The following is a 13747-nucleotide window of genomic DNA, read 5'->3' as shown; positions in this document are numbered from 1 at the left end:
TAGTTTACCAGAATCTTTTTCAAGGCTTTAGAGAATAAGGTTTTCAATAAACCATGCACATTCCATTTTAAAAGTCACTGCACTGAAGTAACTTCATTGAAAAAGAGTTTCTTAGCTGTCATAACATTTTCCCCTGTTTGTGACTGCAGTTTAGAAAACATCCTAGCTACTGGCTGTTAGCTTGACTTATTTTTTTACCTGAAATTGGGTTAGACTTGTCTGACACAGCGTCTGTCTTATTAATGAAAAACCAACCTCACAGTTTAGACATACACTAAGAGCTTCTGATAAGTGAAGTCTTGTTTAATTTTTAAGTTTTGCTTGGTTAATCTGAGTAGTCTCTCTTTTTGTATTTTTGTGAGGTGAGAGATTATTGTAAAAATAATTATATAAATAATAATAATAATAATAATAATAATAATAATTAGATGATAAATACACAGACAATAGATGGCAGGTGGTTGGCAGATTTCTTCTTGTTTTGATGGAGACATGAAGAATTTGATTAAAGCTGACTTGATTTGATCAATGTCTATATCGTTCATCACAACATTCTTACCAACATGTCATACATATTTACATTGGTGTAAGTATTTATCATTTAACAAATCCAGCACTGCATGACCAATGTGCCAGTTAAGCAACACCAAGTGACACACATCACAGTTTATTTTATGGCCGCCTAACACATTTGTTGTAAATTGTCCTGATTTATGAAGATTATCCAGGTTTTTGATCATCTGTCGTTTTCTTGACTCCCCAACATTCCCACCACTCCCTCCACTCCCACTCCCAACTGAGTCACCAGTTGAGGATTTGCCCACTTTGGTTTCTGGTTTCCTGGATGCTGCTGTGATTATTTCTCTGATGTATTTTGGCTTCTCCATCATTATTATAATGGAAGAGGAAAGCAACAAACGATAACCAATTTGTCTTCTGTGCACCAGTGCCAGACATTCACATCAGTGTGCACATTTTAATGTTAATGACTATATTTTTTTTCTGACTAACTGTGTGACTAAAGTTAAAGACACACCGGCACACATAGACATGGATAAGAGGACTCAATGCTGTGTTTATATGCCACATTATCCCATTTATTTCTCTTCCGCATCCCACAAGCATATTTCAGTTTCTCAAAATGGAGATAAGTGCTTCTGTGTTTACATGCACAAACGCATTAATGTGATATTCCAAAAACCTGATCACAACCAGCACATTAGTGTCTATAAATATCCTCATATTGTTGTTAGAGTTGTTGAATGATGAAGCTGTTTATCAAATCAAGCGTTTTGTTTTATAAAATCATTAATTAATATTTTAGAGCAAATTCCTTTATTATGTACGTAGCTATGTGAACGATGTTTTTTTATTATTATGTTGATTCACTGTTAATTTGTGTAAATCAGACAACTGATGGTTCAGACACCTAACTACCAGGTAGCCATGCATGTCAATACCTAATTGAATTTTTCTCACATTTCACAGAATTAGCTTGTGTCAGTGATCTGCTACCGGCTATCACTCATTTGTACAGCCATAGGCGACTGTGTAATTATGCAGATTGAGGATACTTAGTGCAGCTGATTTTAATCTTTGTAATTTAGTCCAGCTCAAAGTGGAATTTAATTTTGTGTTTGTCGAAGTGTTGAGGATCAACATACCATTTCTTTGATCAGAATGGGTAGTAAGAAACAGGAACTGAATCAAAGAAGAACTGGGATTAGAATTTAATTTAAATCCATTGAATTATTCATAGACTCATTCAGTTTGCAGACAGCTATCACACTCCAAGAAGAATAACATTTTTATTCTGAAATTACATTAGATTCCACCTCATTCTGCCCCCAAAGAAAAATCTCACTGAAAAGGGAAATTAAAACTATTGCAGATTGGGATATGCCTACTTCAGGGGAAACACACCCAACATACACAAACAGAGGGAATATAGCAACCTACTACTTTAATAAAGTGAACAGAGGACAAGAGCGCAGATGGAGAGAGAAAGAAACTAGAGGCAAAAAGACGGACTGAGAGCCTCTGGTGGTTTGTGGATGAGTGGAGAGAGGACTGATGAAAAGACAGCAAGAGAGAAAGTGAAGCAGTCTTGGTAAGGCAGCAGTTTGTTCCTAAAGTTCAGAGCTCAACCCTTCCCACTCCTTCATCCTGCTCTCCATCGGCCCGTTTGTTGCCCTGACAACACTCTCACTCGTTGAACTGCACTCTCTGTGGGGTGGAAGAAGGGAAAGCTCTGTGTGTGTGGTGGTACTCATACTGAGATACTGAGTGTGTATGTGTCTGTGCATACTTGTGTACAGTTGTATATCTGAGCAGAGTGAGTTATCTCAGACAAAGCTTTGTTCTACTAAAGCCTTTTTACTAAAGCCTTTAGCCTTTTTTGTTATAAAAAACGAGACTTCAGTATCAGTGTTTTCTTTCTGATGAACATAAATAAAAAGTTCAACATTTTTGGAAATACCTTTGTTGCTGCAAATTAGATGAAAAGGTTGACACCACTCTCATGCCTGTGTGCTAAATATTGTTTTTATTGCTTTTACCAGGATATTGTTTAGCCTAGCTTAGCAAAAACCTGGAAACTGCACCTGCACCTTTAAAGCTTACTAATCAAGCACTCATATCTTGTTTAAGTCATACAAAATCTAACAAAGGCACCCTAGCTGCTTCCCTCTGATCCTAGCCTTTATGCTATGCTAAGCTAAACTAAGCTATCAGTCTCATCATCTAACTCTCAGCAAGGAAATCAATAAGCTTTTTTTTATTATATCAACATAGGATCTGGACCTTTTTTAAAAAAAAAAATATGTTTAAAGTCAGCAAGACACAAAAACAATGAGGCTTATTCATGCAGGATCAGCATGTTTAGTGTAGCAAGCCTCTTATCTACCAAGTCTACCAAGTTTCAATTTAATATTTTCTGCTCTGAGCAGAAAAGATCTCATGAACTCATTATGTAGTCGCATATTGTACTCTATATTGAGTCTGAATGGTGGTCTTATTGTGCAGTCTTTTCTCTTTAAGATCTGTGTTTGTCAGTTTTGTGTGTAAGTGTGAGTGTGAGTATGTGTAAGCATCCCGGTCTCTTTGTGTGCCAGTCTGGCTGTTGGCAGCACCGTTTGATTCTTGGCAGGTGGATCACAGCTTCTTGCAGCCCAGCTGAAGCAGTGGATACCGACCAGAGAGAGAGAGAGAGAGAGTGAGTGGCAGAGAGACATAAACAGACAGAGAAGGAGGGAGAAAAAGAGAGGAAGACACAGAGAGAGAGACAGACACCCCAGAGGGAGGAAACAGGAGTGAGAAGAAAAATAGACACAGAAGGAGATGGAGAGACAGAGAGACTGAAAAATGTTTTGTATTCTCTGTATGCGGTTCTATAATAGGCGCAGTTTCAGCATTTTACTGCGTTTGTATAGGAATTTCTGATCTACACATTCACACCCTCCACCCCCCTCTTCCTCCTCATCTTTCGTTCTCAAAATGTAAACCTCACAGTTTGGTCCTGAAAATCAATAAGACAGCGTGTCTCTCTGCAACTGAACAACTCTTACAGTCATCAGGTCACGTGCACGTGTATGGATCTGTGCATTTATGCCTTGTGATGAAAGCTTGGAAAATATTAATCATACTCATACACATGAACATGAGTGATTGTGACTGAATCTGTTTGTGCTGTATTTTTAGATAGAAAAGCTGTGTCTGCAAATAGATTTTTGTTTTGTTTTGTTTCCATTGTTGTCACTGAGTGCTCAAATTCAGAAGGTGCTCCACTGTGAGTATGAGATGTCATGTTAAGCTGCTCATAAACCTGGAGATTGGTGTGCATGTGTGTGTGTGTGTATGTGGAAGAGAGAGACTTGTCATTAGATCGAACACGAGCCTGGCCTGAGTGACTGAATGATGAGCTTGGTGTTTTTATTCTGGGCCAAAAGCAGGCCTGGCCCAGGCTTAGATTTCACACACACACACACACGCAATTCTGCCAATTCCCCTGAGAGGAAGAAGAGATGGATGGACAGATAGATAGAGGTTTGGAGACAGATAGATATAGAGGGAGATTTGTGTTTGTTTGTGGAAGAAAACTGTGTATTTTCATAATTTCTCTCTTTTCTGCCCTCCTTTGACAACACACACACACCCACACACCCTCACACAATCTATATCCATACTGGCTGTGTCAGCAGACAGGAAGCTATAGCTAATACATAATTGATGAGTCCAGTCATTGATTACAAGTGATAAGTGGTATTGACAGGTGGTGTGAGGAGAAGAGAAAAAGTGTCAGTGTGTAGGTTTATGTATGTGTGTGTTTTCCCAGCGGGCTGCAAAATGGCTTTAGAATATGTAATGTCCTCAGTAACACTTTGGCTTACTCTGTAAGGTGAGTTTCCACATAATGAGTGACTCCACAAGAAAAAGAGTGTCTTTCAGGATTGGTTTGCTCAGTGAGACCTGTTTGCCATCAAACGTAACCAGGATACTATTTCTGGAAAGACACCCTGATACTGAGTCTGAGCACAAACAGAAATTACAATTTACTTCCACTACTATTCCCTCCAAATATCTTGGAACCTGCAAAAAATAAAATCAAAACTATCTGTAAGTCTAGAAACCAGTGGAGGGAAGTGAGAAAATGTGTTTTGTGATTTTGGATGAACCAGCCCTTAAAAACTATCAAGGCTGTGCTGACTTATAATTCTGTGAAACACATGAAAAGGTACTAAAGTAAGTGAGTCACAGAGAATATAACTGGCGTAATTGTCTGTATGTGAAACAGACAATTTTACTAAATTGCACAAACCTGTTGATAGGTGGCTTTTATCTCTGAGCAGTAGTATGAGCAAGTGTGTGTGTGTGTTTGTGAGGATGTGTGTGCGCGGGCCTCTCTGTCGGGTCCTGAAATCACATATTATTATATTATTATGTCCCATTTCTTTACGCCACTCAAATGCTCATGAACAGAGGAAAGCAGTCTAAATGGTCTTCAGTGAATACACACATGGGCTGGAGGCTGCCTCTGACCTTTTCCCGCTCAGCATCTCTCCTCATCCCTCCCATTTAATCTATCTCTCTCTCTCACCTCGCCTCCGCTGTGCAGCCTCTCCCTCTCTCTCTATCTCTGCTTCATTATACCATGCACTCTTTTCTAGCTGCTTTCTCACGCAGTCCGCCACATGTGCGCGAGCGCAGCCAGACACACGCAGATGTGCGTTGCCGTTTCACGCGCATATGCACATGTACACACACTAATGCAGCATGACATGCCTCCCTGCTGTCACGGTGTGCTGAGCTGAGAAGAACGGCTGGGATTCAGTTAAGGCTGACCAGTTCTACAGTTCCTTTGTTATACCTACAGACAGTATGGATACACAGGGGGACTTGTAAACAGGCACTTTCTACCTCTTTCAATTGAGTGATTAGTCTCATTTGCATTCAGGAGGGCAAGCTCTGTTTTTACTTTGGAATAGCTTTTCCAGGTCACTGCCGGTACCTTATAAAAATTGGAGGGAATACGCTGGTGTGCTGCTTTAAAGTGATGCAGTCAGTTCAAATTGCGTCAGGTCAGCGACTCGGATGTCTGATCTGGGATCTGTGGATTGACAGCGTAGGTTCAAAGATTTCGATAGCGGGAAGATAAACCTGGGAGAGCTACAATGTGTGTGATGGAGAGAGAGAAGAAAGAGAGGAGCAGCAGTCTCTGCAGATGGATGCTGATTAAATATTGATGGTCAGCGGTGTTGAAGGCTTGATTAGGGCCTGACTGAGCCAAGCCCGAGCAAGCACACACACTAACAAGTGACACACACACACACACACAGGTGGAAACCCTTGCTCCAGAGTCTGAGCAGGTTTTCATTATGCCTCCCACTGGTCAACCTGACACCTTCTTCTCCTCACTTTTCATTCTCACCTTCCTGCATCCTCCCTCCACTTCCTCCTGTCACATAGGAGATCACACACAGGAAACATGCAAATTCGAATCATATGTGCATTCATCCTGCACTTTGTCCTCAGTGACTTTCTCTGATTAAAGTGATATTCTAACAAGACCTTTTTTGCAGTTTTAGTATGAAACCCTTTTTAGATGCTGTAAAATGTTTTGTAGTTTGCTTGTTGAAAGGACTGTTTCACCTAAAACACAAAAGCACACATTTTCTCATATTTTCTCATAGTTACTCACTTATTATGTTGTCCAGCTATGGAGACAGTTTTAGTTTTATGTGCCCAGGTATTCAGATATCCATCTCCAGAACCAATGTCTGGATAATCCACAGACCGTGTTGTCAGCAGTTCTTATAGGGACTATTTCTTCAGTAGAGTCCTATGAGAAGTGTTCGCAGAAAGGTGTGTGGATTTTCTGGAGTAACTGGGACAAGATAGAAGTTGCAGCTGAATTTGATTCTGTTGTAGCCAATGACTGGGTTTGGATAAAACGGTTCTGACCATTATAACAGCTTGAGGTGCACAGTCCATTGCATGTGCCTGCTCACGGGCTCTCGCCGGGGTGATGAGAACGAGACAAAAACACTGTATTTAGCCTTATTTTGGCAAAAATGTGAGTGTTTGTAAATATACTGAGCATTATACAAATGACTAGAAGATGACTATGCTTCAGGTGCAAGTGTGGTTTAATAGGTTTATTTAATCATTCTGGTATGTTTTATTCATCGTGCCAATTTTGAAATCCACCATAACCACTTCTCATACAACTTCACCTCAGTCTCTTTTCTCCTTCATGAGCACAAACCTCAAAAAAAGGAAAAAGAATTTTCAGGCCTACGAAGGACAAGATGTAGATACTCAAAAGAGAGAAAGGTTTTGGATGGAGTACTGCTTTTATGTCTAAAATGTAAATGTAACTGTAAAATATACTCTTGCCTTGGTTCCACTGCTTTTGCACTTCAACACAACCAATAACATCTTTGTATAAAACATGAAAACACCTTGGAGTTTTTGTGTGGGAGGTTTACAGCATTATGTTATTTGATGCATCCAAGCCAGTAATTTCTTCGCACTGGTTATCAAAAACAACATCGTGAAGGAAATGGGGTACTGAGAAATGAAATGTGACTCACATTTTTCTCAGTATGTGTAAATTAACATGTTTACTCTTTCTCCTCTGTTTTTTTTTTTTTTTGCAGTTACGTTGCTGGACTCTATGTCAGCCCTGGCCGACCTGGGCTGGGAGGCTTACCCAAATGAGGGGGTGAGTATATTCAGCACAAGACACACACACACACAAAAATCATCCACTCTTTATGCCGGAGCTGGCACCAAAAGTATAAATCTGATCACAACTAGGGGGTTGTGTTGACATGTTTTAGTTTCAGGCAACAGGCCGGGGCTGAGAGCTAGCAGCAGCGCTGGAGTGTGTGTTTTAGAGAGCACTGGGTTCTTGAGCGCTCTTTGCTAAATCGGGAGTCTGCAGGGGGAATTTACAAATTATTTCTGCTGCACTGAAAACGCTGTGGCACCAGAGCCTCTGTTTATTACGGGTTGTGATTTTTGGGATGGAGTGAAGGGACGGTTGGAGGGTTAAATATTCTTATGTAAGAGGACACGGTGTGTACATGTTGGTGTCGTTTGCATGTGTGTACGTACGTGTGCGGTTACATAACTAGCCTTTTGCAGGTATGAGGACCAAGGGAGTCTGGAGTGCAGCCACCATGAATCAGAAAATGACAACAGAGAAGTGAGAGGAGAGGAAGAGGGTGAGAGCATAGAGAGGAAGAACGACAAAGTTTATTCAAGACAGAAATAAGAGCGGGTTCTGTATGTCACTCTAGCACTAGAGCCGTTGAATGGCACTGAATTAATTCTATTTCCCCTTGAGTCACACTTCCTCTCCACTATTCAGCATCAGTGTGTTAAATTGCAGGATGCCACACGCGGTTTCATGGTTGTGCGCAGCAGAGGAGAGGCAGCTGAAGTAAGCAGAGCTAAGCAAGGCTGTTTTCTCAAGCAATCAAGGGTATCAAGTTCACATATTTGAAATGTTCTGATTGCGTGGCCATATTGTGGATGTTTGCGGATGTTTTTTTCTTCGCTGAGTTCCTTATAGAAGAGGAGAATGTGTTCCATCTGTGGCTAAGCCAAAAGGTTCAATCTAATTTTGAAAACCAGAGTACACAAGTTCGTTTTATTGAAAATGTGGTTCAGCTTGGGGTGGCTTAATCATGGCCCGGAAAAGCACATGTGTTGTTAGTTTACCCTCAAAGAAATGTGTTGGCTAAAATGTAAAAAAATATATATATATAATATACTCCATCCTGTATATCTCTTTTCATGAGCTGTCAGCATAGTGGGAATATGGCGTCTCCTCCCTGAGTGTGTACTGAAACTGGCTGGAGACTGGCTCTATGGGCCTCGACACAACTCCCCTGTTAAATTAACACTACAACAGCACCAACTGAGACATTATAAAAAGAAAAGCGTTTTGTTTTTGTGCCTTTACTTTCAGGCTGAGGCACAGGCTTTATCAGCTGCTTTATCTTGCAAAGGAAATTATTAAATTGGTTAAAGCTGGTAACATCTCTGCTTTCATGGTTGTTCTCATTTTGTGTGTACACTGTGGTACATTAAGCTGATGTTATCTTCCTCCTAGACAAACATGATCCTCCCTGTTTGTCTACTCACTGTCAGCTAAAAAGGCAAATACAAAATGCTAAATTGTATGAAATAAACAGCTGCTTCTGCTTCTTAAAATAGTCGCACTTCAGTTAGCTATGATATCTTCTTTTTTTTTTTGCCATAAAATAAAAGTTGGATTTCTCAAAAACAGCCAGAAGGCAAACAGGTTCAAAGCGACACAAAGCCAGTGCAGCTGAAGCAACACAAACAAAACAGGAAAAGATTAACTGAAACGAATGAAAGGAGATTCTGTTATACGCACCCATTTTTAAACATCTCAACAACATTTCATAGTGCCAATTTAACTGTGACATCCTGATATCATTTCTTTAAAGACTGATAGCATGGAATCAATATAGTTTTAAGTCTCTGTCTCATATCAGAGTTTCCCTCAAAACTCAGCACCATCCCAGTTTTTACTTTTTCACTTCAAACACAGTGGCTGCACCGAACAAACCAATTTAAGAATAAACTTTAGGAGAAAAAAAAGGGTGTGCAGTGTCATATCAGTGCTTCATAAAAAATCTGTTGTTTGTTAAGCTCTTTTAAGTTTTAAGCCAGTGCAAGGTACATCATGATCTGTACACATTCCTGCCTGCTGATTGGCCTGACACACCCTATACCTGCTGGGCTAAACAGATTCCTATTCTGTGTTTACAAAAGGCATAAATTACATAAATCATACCTACAGGGTCATGCCAAGCCTTCAACATTTCCCCTGTGTCCTTAGGCATAATCACATTATTGTGAAGCACCTATAGGAAATCTAATGTATTTGACACCAAGATAGTTGAGCTTTGTTAATGCTACTCTTCATTAAAAACAAGTCTATGCAACAAGATACCATTTGGCTTTTAAAGTACAAGGCAAGGATGGCAAGTTCTTACTGCAGCCAACCTGTATCATTGTTAAAAAATGAAGTTTGGCTTTGTGAAACTAAGTGCTCTTAGCCGTCTCCCCGAGACTCCTGGACATTTGGCTCTTCTTGTATCATCATTAAAACCGTAACTGTGTCTCCTTTTATGCCATAAAACAAGCCAGCAAAGTTCTAGTTAAATCTAAGCTGATGGTATACATTGAGACTGCAAATCCTGTTGGCAACAGCGTTAGTTTTTTTTATTATAATTATATACATACTGTATGTCTCCAAATTAATGGGGCAATGATTTATTAACAGAACTGCTCCTGGGATCTAACGTACAGGAGAAGAAAAGGGATAGAGAGTGATACACTCTGAGAGGAAAGGTGCCAGAGCTGTGAGAGGGTCTTATGTTTCATATCAGGGGGATTATCTAGTTGACCTTTGAACCTTAAACCTGTGGATTGGACCCAGGGAGAGGCAATTCCCACCAATCTGAGACCACTGTCTACGTGAATTAGTTCAAAACCACACTTGACCCCCAAAGGTCATGCTTAATCCAAGCCGTGCGGGGCCGGATGTGCCTGAGACTGAGCGGAGCGACCCACTTCTGTCACCGGGCAGGGGTGTTCCTCATGAGGGACACAAAACAGATACGTCTTAATGATGTTTGAAAATGGGAGGCCCCACAGCATCTCAACACCCTCCAGAGGCTCCACACTCCCCTTTTCTTTTTCTACAACCCCCCCCCCCCCCCCCCCACCCCCCGCATCACTAAGCCAGAGCTTGTTCCAGAAGTTGAAGGCCAATTATGTCCTCGTAGGTGTACCCATCAGATGATTGCAGAGGGAGGGATATTATGTTAATCTGGTGAATGGTTGAACTTAAACCCCGATCCGACGTCTCTGCTTCACTTCAAAGCAATCAAGCGGGCTTCATGCTGATTGGCTGAGGTGATTGAGGGTTCAGGGAGGAGGGTTTCATTCTGAATGTTAATTAGCGTTTAGTCTGAACCAACACAGGCAACAGTTTTCTTTGTGTGTGTGTATGTGTGTGTGTGTGTGTGTGTGTGTGTGTGTGTGTGTGTGTGTTTAGAGAATAAGAAAGGAAGCTTAAACTATTCTGCCTATCCAAACATTTTCCCACTTGTATTTTTGCTAGATTTGCTCTCAAGCGGCTGGTGTATCATTTGCAAATATGAAGGCGAGCAGGTTGTTTTCATGATTATAAACACACCTGTGCTTTACACCAGGCAAAAGTGACAAGGAACAGACTCGGCAACAAGGGAAATAAGTCGCTCACCAGGAAGTGGCAGTAATCCAGCCACTCCAAACTCTGCCTACAAAGAAATAAACAAAGACATCATAAAGCCCTCTTTATCCCTCAATGACTATTCCCATAAATGCTTTAATCACCACTCCCCGGGGACTCAGCTTTGTGTGCGTGTGTGTTTTTGTGTGTGTGTGGGTGTGTGCAGCCGTCCTGTGATGTCCGACTGGTCCCAGCTCTGCACAGATGGGTCTATTTAGCTGCCAGGCGAGCCTGTAATTTACCAACTTTCATTCATCTCTCTCCTCTTTTCTCTCTCTTCCTCCCTCCGTCTCCTGTTTTGTTCTTTCAATTGAATCAAGTGCAGTTGATCACAATGACTCTTAGTTGTGCGTACAGTGTCAAGCAAGACTCTACAGATACATCCCTTATATGTAATCTTCAAACTCTGAACTAGCTGTCAGGGACATTTGTGTCAGCTGACTGCAGCCGCTTAAACGATCTCCTGCCTCTATTTCTTCTTCTTCTTCTTCCATTTTTTCTACTTTCTTTTCTCTGTTTCTGCAGTTGAGGGACTGTTGGGTCAGAATCAAGAGAGAGCCGGTTTTGTTCGAGCTCCAGTTCATACACAGTAGACGTTTCAGTGGAGGCTGTGGAGATTAAAAGCATCTGAGTGTGCGAGGGAGCTGGAGAAAGAGTGTGCGAGTCTACGTGAGAAAGTGTGTGCTTTTTATGCGGATCTGTTTTAGTGCTCAGGACTCGGAGGTGAAATGCGTCAAGCTTTTGCTGGGTTGTTGGGCTGTCACATCAGATTAACCTCAAGAATCCAACCTTAGCTCGGACTTGTCTGAAAGTTTCTCTTTGCCCTTTTTTTCCTGCTTTCTCTGCATTTTATCAGCCTGTCTTCTCTCTTTTCTTTATCTTTTTTTATTTCTTTCGCTTCGCCTCTCGCTTCATCTACAATTCTGGTTTCATTTGAATTTTAGGACACATCAGGGATGACAGGTAGTTACTTCTGTGGGCCCTGGTTTCCGTGTGTGTGCACATGTGAGAGTGTGTACACAGTGTGTGTTCATACCATGTATTATGTGTTTACATGGTTGGACTACTGTAAGTTGATATGTGCTCATCACTCAGGAGCTTAAAGCTTCAGAATTAAGATGATGACAGGAGCTCAGAACAAAGATGGTGGTCCTCTCATCCCTCACCACAAACTAGGACTCATCCAGTTTGTGTGTGTGTGTGTGTGTGTGTGTGTGTGTGTTCAAGAAAATCCAGTTAGCTTCCCCTTGAATGGATCAGATATCTTGAGACACTGAAACCACATTGGTTTATTTTCCATTTCTTTAAGGAATAGAAATGTTCTTTCATTTGTGTGTGTGTGTGTGTGTCTTTCTATGTGTATGTGTGTGTAGATAGAAATGTTTTCCTGCTCATGCGAGAAGTGTTCTCAATTACTGCCTTAGTCAGAAGTGGAAACAGATGGTAGCAGATGACGGGAGACAAAGTAGCTCTGTCCTACCTACTCCTTCTTGCTCTCTCTCTCCCTCTTTCTTTCTCTCTCTCTGTGTCTCTCTTTCACGTATATATATACAGACACACTCTTAAGCGTTAAATCACCCATTCACTTTAGAAAAACATGCTCACTCTGTGCACACGTGCAACATAGACAAAGACAGTCCTTCAGTCATCTTGACACAGATCATCACTCATATTCACCCAGACATGAAAACAGAACACGCAGGCTTAGCATTGGTTTGCACTAAACCACACTTCATTGAACTTGGGCCCAGTTTCCCATGAGCAATATTTGGACTGAGATTTCCTTTGTCCATTGACTACCAATGAAATCTTGCAGCTGAGTGGTGCTGCTGATTTGAAATTTACGTCTCTCTTCCCTCTTGTTTTTATTGCTGTCTTTCACACCGGTCTCTTCACTTCCTCCTTCCTTAACCTCTTTCAGCATCCTCCTCTCCATCTTCTTCTCTACCTTCAGCCTTCGTTATCCCACTTCTTTCTCTTGCACTCCATCAGAAAAAATGATAAACAAATGGCAGCTGATGGAATATCCTAAATTCACCTCAGGAACTTGTCTAGAAGAGTAAAATAACATATTATAATAAACATACTGATCTTTCTCCATCTAATGGGCCAACTTTTTCCTTTCTCTCTCCACCTGTCATCCTCAGTGGGAGGAGATCAGTGTGATGGATGAGAGGAACACCCCGATGAGGACCTATCAGGTGTGTAACGTCATGGAGGCCAACCAGAACAACTGGCTGAGGACGCGGCACATCAGCCGAGAAGGAGCGCAACGTGTCTACATTGAGATCAAGTTCACCCTGAGGGACTGTAATAGCCTGCCCGGGGTGCCTGGTACCTGCAAAGAGGTCTGCATCACTCAACACACACATACAAACACACAGCATAGTGTCAGATAACAAAATGTGATTGCAACTGGACAGTATGTGTGTATATTTAAACCTTCCTGTTATATTTCTGCTGATTTTTTTTGTTCACTCATGGTGAGCAGTGTTTGGCTTTAGCTCCATGGGTGCTGTTGTGTAGGTATTTGCTCTGAATTCCTTTTGGAGAGATGCCAGTAAAAAAGACACATTTGTACTTGTTTTCTTTCTCTTTTTTTGAGATCTATAGCACAGGAGTAAGTTTGATATGAAACATGGTGGAGGCAGAAACTGTCAGGGGCCTGGAGTCTGAGAAAAATCACTTCTGCAGTCCTACATATAAACTCTGACTATGCAGTGCTCTTAGCCTTTTGGATAAACTTGAGTTGACTAATTCAATCAGTACTTTCTTACACTTCTCAAATATTTATTTTACTGGATGCATATTGCATTTGCCATGAAAATGGCAGATTAATTGGAAGGCAAATTAAGACGCTATTTGCAAATTGGAACAAATTCAACCTACAGCACACGCAATGGCAACTTCGTCTAGGGTGCTCAGCTAATC

General features: G+C 41.1%; 1 protein-coding gene across 3 annotated transcripts in view; it reads left to right on the top strand.

Annotated features, from left to right (window-relative positions):
• epha4b (eph receptor A4b) overlaps positions 1 to 13747 on the top strand; it is a 78375-nt gene that overhangs the window by 6829 nt on the left and 57799 nt on the right. For all 3 annotated transcript variants that reach the window (XM_041054414.1, XM_041054413.1, XM_041054412.1), the window contains exons 2-3: positions 7158 to 7222; positions 12964 to 13164. In XM_041054414.1, the coding sequence (XP_040910348.1) occupies positions 7158 to 7222; positions 12964 to 13164 (266 nt within the window). The remainder of the gene's footprint in view (positions 1 to 7157; positions 7223 to 12963; positions 13165 to 13747) is intronic.

Source organism: Toxotes jaculatrix, chromosome 14 (assembly GCF_017976425.1).
Source record: "Toxotes jaculatrix isolate fToxJac2 chromosome 14, fToxJac2.pri, whole genome shotgun sequence".
In the NCBI taxonomy this organism is placed as follows: Eukaryota; Metazoa; Chordata; class Actinopteri; family Toxotidae; genus Toxotes; species Toxotes jaculatrix.
This window is presented reverse-complemented; position numbering and strand designations above follow the sequence as displayed.